The sequence below is a fragment of the Henckelia pumila genome, chromosome 3 (assembly GCF_033568475.1).
Source record: "Henckelia pumila isolate YLH828 chromosome 3, ASM3356847v2, whole genome shotgun sequence".
NCBI lineage: Eukaryota > Viridiplantae > Streptophyta > Magnoliopsida > Lamiales > Gesneriaceae > Henckelia > Henckelia pumila.
In genome coordinates this window covers 46,818,120-46,826,485 of record NC_133122.1, presented here as the reverse complement: position 1 = coordinate 46,826,485, position 8,366 = coordinate 46,818,120, and the positions used below count along the sequence as shown (strand labels likewise).

The following is an 8,366-nucleotide window of genomic DNA, read 5'->3' as shown; positions in this document are numbered from 1 at the left end:
AAAATATATTTTTAAAAAAATGTTTGTAATAATAATGTAAAATTTAAAAATATTTTTTAAAAAAATAAAAGCATATGTAATATAATAAGTTTATTAAGGATATATATGTCAACTTGTAACTTTATACCTTAAAAAAAGCAGAAGAAAAAAAACGTCAAATTTTAGCTTCTTGATTTGGATAAAAGTTGTAAAAGCTAAAGCAAAATTTAACATTCTCAAACACTCAAAAACACTTTTATACAACTACAAGCTAAGAAGCACATTGTGAAAGCTCTACCAAGCACTCCCTATTAGCAATATAAATCTGAAATCCATCTTCAAAAATGGATTTTCAATCTATTCGGTTCGGTTTTGATTTTTGAAATAGAAATCCTTAGACCGAAATAAATGGGTCAAATAAAAAGTCTAATTTTAAAATTGGGCCAATATTTGTACAGTGTAGGGCTTTATTTTTAGCCCAATTTGCATCTTTTTTTTTAAAAAAAAAAAAAAAAATTCCACTTCCCCTCCTTTCCCCTTCTCTGTTCCAGACTTCCAGTCGGCCATTTTTATACATTTTCCCGATTCCTCAGTTTCCTTTTATTTATTGTGAAAATGAGCATGTGGGTGTTTTAGGAAGTATCTCCAACAGGTGAGTGGCTTTATGAAGATATATAAATATGTACTGTTGTGCTTCTTTTATGCTTATTATATATGTTTTTTTTGCCTATGCAGAAATTTGTCCAAAATTCGATTTGATCATACCTTCTTTTACAGTAGAATGTTAAAATGCAGTGCGTTATTTGTTTAAATGTTTTGTGTTTTCATTTCTTCAAGGGGATCAGTTCGTTTGGTTTTAACTGAATGTTCACTCGGCCGCCCGATGTTGTGAATTCTCGGTTTTTCATTCTTTTTCTTAAAAAAAATATATATTTTTTCACTTTCTTAGGTTCAATTGATTAAGCGCACGTAAAAGATGGAATCGATTGTTAAAAAATATCAGCAGAAATTCAGGAAAATCAAGTCCGAACTGAGCCGGTGGGACGAGCTTCAAACTCGGGTGACTTCACAATTTTCTAATGCCGCTTCCATTATTCAGAGGGTGCAGGTTCAGTTCTTTCACTCTAAATTTCTGTGATCGAATCTACTTTCTTTGTATTTAGGTGAATGCATCCAAGCAGATGATCTTCTGACAAAAAGTATTTAGGCGAATGCATTAAAGCAAATGATCTTCTAATAAGCTTGTTAAATGCATGTATCTTTGTTCGGTTTGTATTACTTTGTAGTTTTCCTTTTCAATCGTCTTTCTTGAACTCTGTTACTCTAATGCTTAGGTAATCCAAGATTCAGGAAACTATGGAATCTTGAAATGTGTTGAGGGCATTGAAGATGCTGTGTTGGGGAAGCAAATGGAGTCCCTGCACACCATCATGCTCTCGATGAACAACACCTTGTAAGTATTGTTCTGGTGTTGGAACTATATTCATGTGACAGCATATTGAAGATTGCCATTCATGTTAGTTTTTGTAAAAATTTTGGGACACAGGCTGTTCGATGCATACCTTGACCTTTGGAATTTAAAATTAATGGCAGTTCTGTTTTTATTTTCTTTGCTGGAAATTGAAATCAAGGGAAGAATTTCGCGGCGTTGTATCGTCGCTCGAGAAGATAGTTCGTGATAGTCGGCAACTGGCAGGAACGGGCTCTTCCCAGCCAACGGCAAAGCAGCTGAGGCAACGGATCGGCATTAAGCCAAGTCTTCAAGATTGTTTAGATGGACTTAGGCGTCTTGAAGAGATGTATCAATCTGAGTATGTGGGCTTGAAATTCTGCACTTTTAAAAAAAATAATAATTGAAATTAGTGGTTTTTAGATTATATGTTAAAATTTTCAATTTTTTTTATCATGTCTGTCCTTACTTCTAAAATAAGTAATGGGAGGTTTTAAACTTACTTTGCGTATTTGAGTTCTGTAACATACTAACATGGTATTTCTCTAACTGAAATTTAGATATATTCTCCTGCAGGTATCTTCTTAAACTATCAGTGTTATCTGCACTTCCGGCTATTGCACTGAAACCAAGGTATATTGATTTTAAGATCTGTCAGGTACCATCTGGCTCAAAATAATGTAATTTCATATGGAAATAAGGTTGTTAAAACCTCAAGTTGAGCTTAGAAACATATTGTTTTAACGTGATTGTGATTTTCTATCAAACTTGAGCTTATATCAACTACTTGAGTGTCTAACAAGTCAATCTCGAACAAGTTTGATAGCATGAAAACTGGAGCTATGCATGAGTTGGGCTCAATTTACTTCGATGTATTTCTCTATTCCTATGGGCCATGCTCAAGTTGAGCTTTAAAAATCCGCAAATTACATGAAGTTGTCAAACAAAGCTCGAATAAGAATTTAATGGTGAATCTCAATTAAGAATTTTAAATTGTTAAGAATCATTCACTTTTTTCATTTTCACATTTGCTTATCTGATTTATATTCATACATTGTTGTCTGTCTCCAATTCAGTGCAAGTGCTGATTTAGGAGCCCTTCAGCAACTCCTGGTGGATCAACCAAATATTCCTCAAGAAGAAGGTAAATTCAAGTTGCCTTCCAAATCCAATGGTGGAATGTACCATAATGTTCGTAAATTGAAATTTGATTGTAGTTAGTGGTTATCACATGATTCAAAGTATATGATTTGCATCAGATATTAAAGAAAGCAGAGGCTTTTAAACTTAAAGAAGACGAAAAAAAGCATACAAGGCGTCTCTAGTCACACTCGGTAACAATTGCATTCAATGGAATTTGCGTGTCTTACGGGTTTTTCTGCATCATAACTTCTTCTTTTTTGGCGTGCAAGTTTCTCATGAAAATGCTCAGTGGTTAACCTTTTACCAAGTGTATTATTGTTACAATGTGTAATACTATGTGTTCATTCAGTGTTCTAATATCCCAGTGGTCATGAAAACTTTTATCTCCAGTCACACTTGTTTATTTATTCATCCTACATATTTGCACGGTTTAAAGCGATCTTTAGGTAAATCGCATGCATACTGATGTCTACACTTTGCTGTTTCAGTGCAATACATATACGACATCATATTTGCTGAAGAAATCTCTTGAGAATTGAGACGAGCGATGACCGTGGTCTCTGCGTGCCGAGTGTGTCTTCTTCATATTCAAGGTAATGTAAGAGGGCTTAGTTAGTCATGATTCATTGCTGTTGAAAGATCATTTCCTAGGCTTTTATGAAGTTTTGATGTCCTACTATAAAGAGATGGTGAAGTTCATACAAAGATTTTGGGTCCTAATGTAACCGGTTGATTATCAGTATATTTTCGTTTAAAAAATTTAGTCCCCGGCTGCTAAAAATAGTTATATATACTATATAGAACTTGGATGCATACATTTTCATTTAGCACTTAAATCCCAATAGAGAACATTGTTTTGTGCACCACCCAAAAAAGAAATCCAAGATACAAGAATCTTCAAATCAACCAGATGCTTTGCTCTATATGTCAACCTGCGTTTTGAAATCACCAAATCATCGTATAGATTAATTAAAGAGGGGGGTGATTGCTATTTATCAGGTAAATGAGCTATGTTTTAAAGGGTGGAAAAGGAATTTAGTTGTTTACCAAAGGCCTTTTTGCAAAATGACAGAAGAATAACGAAGACCGCAACACCAGCCGATACTCCTACAATTATCGCCACTGTTTTCCCCACATCATCCTCATTGGAAGAATCTTCTTACGTATAACATATTGTCACCAAAAAAAAAAAGGGAAAATTTAGCTAAATTGTATGAAGGAAGCATAATTTAATTATAATTTTGAAAATGATTCAATTAACCATCATTTTGAGGTATGGTTTGAGAGGGTACAAAATTAAGGATTTTTAAAGAAATGTTACAATAAATAGATTCATAATGATGGAACAGTTACAATTGCAATTGTTCAGTGCTACTTTATTTTCTTACTTTATAAAAGGATTGGCTGTGGATCCTTTAGGATCTTAGAATAATTTTTCTAGTGGGTTCTCTACTTTCCAAGAGAGGATTTGGACCAAGTTTAATTCATTTCCAGCCTCCAATCAGTTTGCTAACTTTAGCCTTGAAGAATATATATAATGCGTACACCACCTCTCCAAATTTTTAAACTCTTAGACTGATTTTTTTATAATTAGGAGACTGTTTGCAAGAGTCATGCTACATGTACATATTACATTTTAAATTATAAAATTATCATAGATACACTAATGGAAAGATCTATTCGTAGGAATAGTTTTATAACTTCAAAGGTAACATATCGAATATAGAACTGAATGTGTTCATACAACATTGTTTATGTTTGTAAGATCTAAAAACGGTGATTACACTTGTTTATAAGTAAACAAACCTGAAGGGTTATTATAATAACCAGACTCCCAATATCGGACATAACACTGCGCCAAGAACACATCGGCCGCCGCCGCCGATCCACAGAGGCTCCTCACTTGCTCCACCGCATCCCCCAAGCAGGAACTACAATCTCCGCCGGTCACATCCCCGAAACACTGCGTGTAACCTTCAACAGAACCCGCAGAACTCACCCTAAACCCCACTGCCCCCCTCAGATCATCAAGAACAGCATCCCTCCTACGTAAAAACTCGGCATCATTGAGTAACCTGTCACTACACTTCTTGTGCACGAGGGTCGTGTCTGGTTTTCCCAAGAAATCGACATGCTCGTACCGAACGAAGCAGCCGTCGAGCTGGAGTGTTGCTCCATACGAATGCGGACAGAGCAAGACTATCTGGTTAATCGAACTAGCTATGCATGCAGAGCAGTCCTTCGTGTTCAAGTCACCTCTGCATTGGTACAGGCCATAAACCGCGCCCTCCGGGGGCGACACGGCCGAGGGGTCCGTCCCGAGAGTGAAGGAGTTGTAGAGGGTGGTGTAAGAGGAGCTGGTTATAGAGGAGAGCATGGAGTTGAGGTTCGTTTGGTACGGTGAGTCGGGTTGAAACTTTTCTTGGGAGCAGCCGGAGTAGACGAACGCGTGGGATTTGGTCGAACGGATGTTATTTGTGAGGAAGATGATGAAGAAGAACAATATGGTGATGGAGAAGAGATTCAGAGGTGGAATTTGTGTTTTAATGGAGTGCCTTTGAAGGGTTTGATCAAGCATTGTTTGGGTTTTCTTTCTTATTTTGTCTGTGTGGCAAGTAGCATAAGGGTGGAAGCAAGTGTACAATAAGGATTTATCACTTTATCTCTCGCTTTATAAATTCTATATTTTACCCATAAATTTTAAATACTTTTTTCAAAAAGACCAACTAAATTTATTTATTTGACATTTTTTTATTAATTTTAAGATTCCTTCTAATTTGGGATATTGGCTGAGAATTAGGTTAGGTTCTCTTGCTTTTTAGTGACCCAATTGGTGGTGTTCTCAAGTCTACTTGCTTTGTTAATACCCTTTTATCTTTGTGTAAATTATGCTCATTATTATTCCACCTAAAATTGAATAGTCTTTTTTAGTTGTTTTCTATCTATGAGAAGTTTAGTAACTTTAGTTGTAGATATTTAGTATGGATTGCTTTGCAATATCTAATATAGGCAACATGGTCATGGTATCCTATTTTAGATGTTTTAGTTGATCGACGGGGTGATATGTTGGGTCGATCAATCTAAAGATGTAATTATTGATTTTATGCTTCAGTAATTTCAATTAAATTAAGAGTGCAATCTTGTTCTTTTAGTGGAGTAGAATAAGATTAATAAATTATCTTGATTAATCATGAGTTGATTAGATCAAATTAATTTATTGGGGCTTATTTTAATTGGGTCCGATCAGGTCCCTTTGGTGGCTCAAATATAAACTCAAATAAATTATATGAGTTATAATTTATGGAACTCGTATGAATAAATTAATATGATTATAGTATCTTTATCTATGAAAAGTTTGAATTAAAACTTTACCGATACGATAAGATTTGATACGATTGATAATCTTTTAATTTATGAAAAAAAGATAATTTCATTCTTGAGATTATCTTATCTTTCTAGACTACTTGATATAACGTAGTCTGGCAGAAAGTTGTATACCATGTACAATTTTTCTACGATTGAGTTTGAGAGAACACCGGAGAAGGCCTGGAGGTTTGAAGCGTTGAATTGCAGTTTTGTTGCAGACAAGACAACGTAAAGCACGCTTCAAGGGTAATCTCAATTCCTTTGTGTGTAAATTAATTAATTCGTGTTTAATACGTGAAACAATCATGATCCTGTTTTATGAGATTATTGGAATCACATAAAATTAATTTTTGTGATTCGATTTTCTCAGTTTTGGCTAACATATGGTATCAGAGCCACGGGTTTTGATAGTGTTTTGCGTATTTCAAATTAATTAATTTTGTATGCATATTTTAGTTTAAAGCGGTGTTAGATTTATGTGATTATGGTTTGGATGAATAAATATAATTTTTTGAACAGTTTATGGCCCTAGAATTTGGTGAAATTGTATTTCGTAATTATCGAGTATGTAACCAAGGGGGTGGATTACGACTCCATGTTTCCCCTTGTTTATTTTATTGCAATTTTTATTGTAATTTTCAAAAACTGGAGTTTTCTACCACTATTCAAACTTCTGGAGGGTCAATCTGCAATTTCGTCCAAAGTAACCAGGGACCAGGCTGCATCTTCTTCAACAATTCGAGGGCCTGTTCTGCAATTTCAGAATTCCTCCATGGAAGCTCCAGATTTGATCGAAGAATCAAGCCAAGCCATTGCTAAGCCTCGGGAAGTCTTCGACCGGTGTCCGGCGGTTTCTTCCCATGCGTTGAACATCGATGCGCAGGCAGGAAGAAGCAGGCGCGACCATGGCTGCGCTGCATCCGGAAAATCGTGACTCATTGCTTCGAATTCGAAGCAATGGAGATGTCACGGTGGAATTTTCGGAGAGTGGCGTACCAGCAATCCAGGCATCTTCTCATGGTGTTTTTCCGGCGAAGGCGGCGGCGGCTAGTCGGACATGGCGGCGGCATGGCTAGGGCTCAAGCAAGGAATATGGGTCGTGGGTCACGGGTTCGGTCCATGGGTCTTTCGGGTCGTGGACATGAACCGGGTCGTGGTTCATGGTTTTTCTGTTGGGCCTTGAGTCATTGTCTTGGGTCAAATAAAGACTGGGCTGGACACAAAAATATTTAAATTGAAAGATTGGGCCAGTTTGTGGTTCAATTAATTTATTTGTATTTTTTTTGTGTCTAGGATGGGCCATAAATTTGTTCTTGTTTAATTATTGCTTATTGCTTTAATTATTATATGCATTATATATCATTCATCTATCATGCCATGTAGATTGCATAAACACCGTTTTAGGTACTACATTGTCATGCATAAAATAAGATTTTATTTATTTTCAATTTATATAGAAAATAAATTTTGATTAATAATTGAACTATTTTATGAGTTAAAATAGTTAGGATATTATTAATCAAACAAAACTCAAAATTTTATTTATTTTCTATTTTTATGTATAGAAAATGAATTTTTGATTAATAATTGAACTATTTTATGAGTTAAAATAGTTAGGATATTATTAATCGGATAAAACCCAAAATTATTTTTCAAAAATATTAAGTGTGAGGGGTATATTTTATATGAGCCCATGGTCTCCCTTATTAGTCTATTAGTAAGAATTTGTGTATGCTTCGTGCCAATTTTCATTGGTCTCCCTATAGGAGGGCTGCACTGTTTCGGTTACTTGATTGGACCCGACATGGTGATAATTTTTTAAAAGTAAAATTAATTTTGATCACCCTATAGGTGACATAATTAATTAAGTACTTGAAAAATAATCAATATAAGGGTATACACTTAAGTCAATAACATTGTGAGATATTCCTATATAATAGTCAAACAATGTATTTTTGATGGCCAAAAAATCAAGCAATACAAAATTAATATTGCATGAGATGCTAGATATATTGAATTTAGTGGGAGGGTCCCAGCCTAGCTATAAATCGTGTTTACTTTTCCTAAAGAAGAGTATAATTTGATTTTGGAGTTTTAGGTCATTGCTGTGTTGTAAGTAGTTTTTGGGTCTACTAATGCATTTTTTTTGCATAACACATGTCATTTTATTTATTGTATGTGTTGCTCATTTAATTTATTTTAATTTCAAAAAAATGTCTTCAAACTTACTATCACTGTCCATGCTTTTAACAAACAACCAACTAGTTGGGAAAAAGTATATTGATTGTAAACGCAATTTGATGATTGTCTTAACTGCGGAGAAACATAAATATGTGCTTACTGAACAAAGTCCCTCGGTGCCTACGGCGGAGTCCACTGCTGCACAAATGCAGGCTTATGATAAGTGGGTCCGTTCTGATGAGATGGC

General features: G+C 35.0%; 2 protein-coding genes across 3 annotated transcripts; one reads left to right on the top strand and one right to left on the bottom strand.

Annotated features, from left to right (window-relative positions):
• Window positions 1-506: 506 nt before the first annotated feature.
• On the top strand, window positions 507-3,335 carry LOC140891372 (uncharacterized protein At5g43822-like). 2 transcript variants are annotated; one of them, XM_073299833.1, is made up of 8 exons: window positions 507-631; window positions 929-1,087; window positions 1,314-1,432; window positions 1,611-1,790; window positions 2,006-2,062; window positions 2,506-2,573; window positions 2,689-2,763; window positions 3,061-3,335. In XM_073299833.1, the coding sequence occupies exons 2-7, from the start codon at window positions 956-958 to the stop codon at window positions 2,712-2,714; spliced, it is 582 nt and encodes a 193-aa protein (XP_073155934.1). In that variant the 5' UTR covers window positions 507-631; window positions 929-955; the 3' UTR covers window positions 2,715-2,763; window positions 3,061-3,335. The 2 variants fall into 2 exon arrangements, with proteins under 2 accessions (XP_073155934.1, XP_073155933.1); XM_073299832.1 differs by lacking the exon at window positions 2,689-2,763.
• Window positions 3,336-3,353: 18 nt separating this feature from the next.
• Window positions 3,354-5,215, bottom strand: LOC140891371 (plasmodesmata-located protein 8). Its single transcript, XM_073299831.1, has 3 exons — window positions 4,379-5,215; window positions 3,620-3,727; window positions 3,354-3,504 (listed from the first exon to the last, which is right to left on the bottom strand). Exons 1-3 carry the CDS (start codon window positions 5,148-5,150, stop codon window positions 3,500-3,502), a joined length of 885 nt encoding a protein of 294 aa, XP_073155932.1. The 5' UTR covers window positions 5,151-5,215; the 3' UTR covers window positions 3,354-3,499.
• Between the last annotated feature and the right edge of the window lie 3,151 nt (window positions 5,216-8,366).

Coding starts and splice junctions, on each gene's coding strand:
- LOC140891371 (XM_073299831.1), bottom strand. CDS start 5,150: ATGCTTGATCAAACCCTTCAAAGGCACTCCATTAAAACACAAATTCCA. Junction 3,728..4,378: donor TTATTATAATAACCCTTCAG/GTTTGTTTACTT, acceptor ATACGTAAGAAG/ATTCTTCCAATGAGGATGAT.
- LOC140891372 (XM_073299832.1), top strand. CDS start 956: ATGGAATCGATTGTTAAAAAATATCAGCAGAAATTCAGGAAAATCAAG. Junction 1,088..1,313: donor CCATTATTCAGAGGGTGCAG/GTTCAGTTCTTT, acceptor TCTAATGCTTAG/GTAATCCAAGATTCAGGAAA. Junction 1,791..2,005: donor GAAGAGATGTATCAATCTGA/GTATGTGGGCTT, acceptor ATTCTCCTGCAG/GTATCTTCTTAAACTATCAG.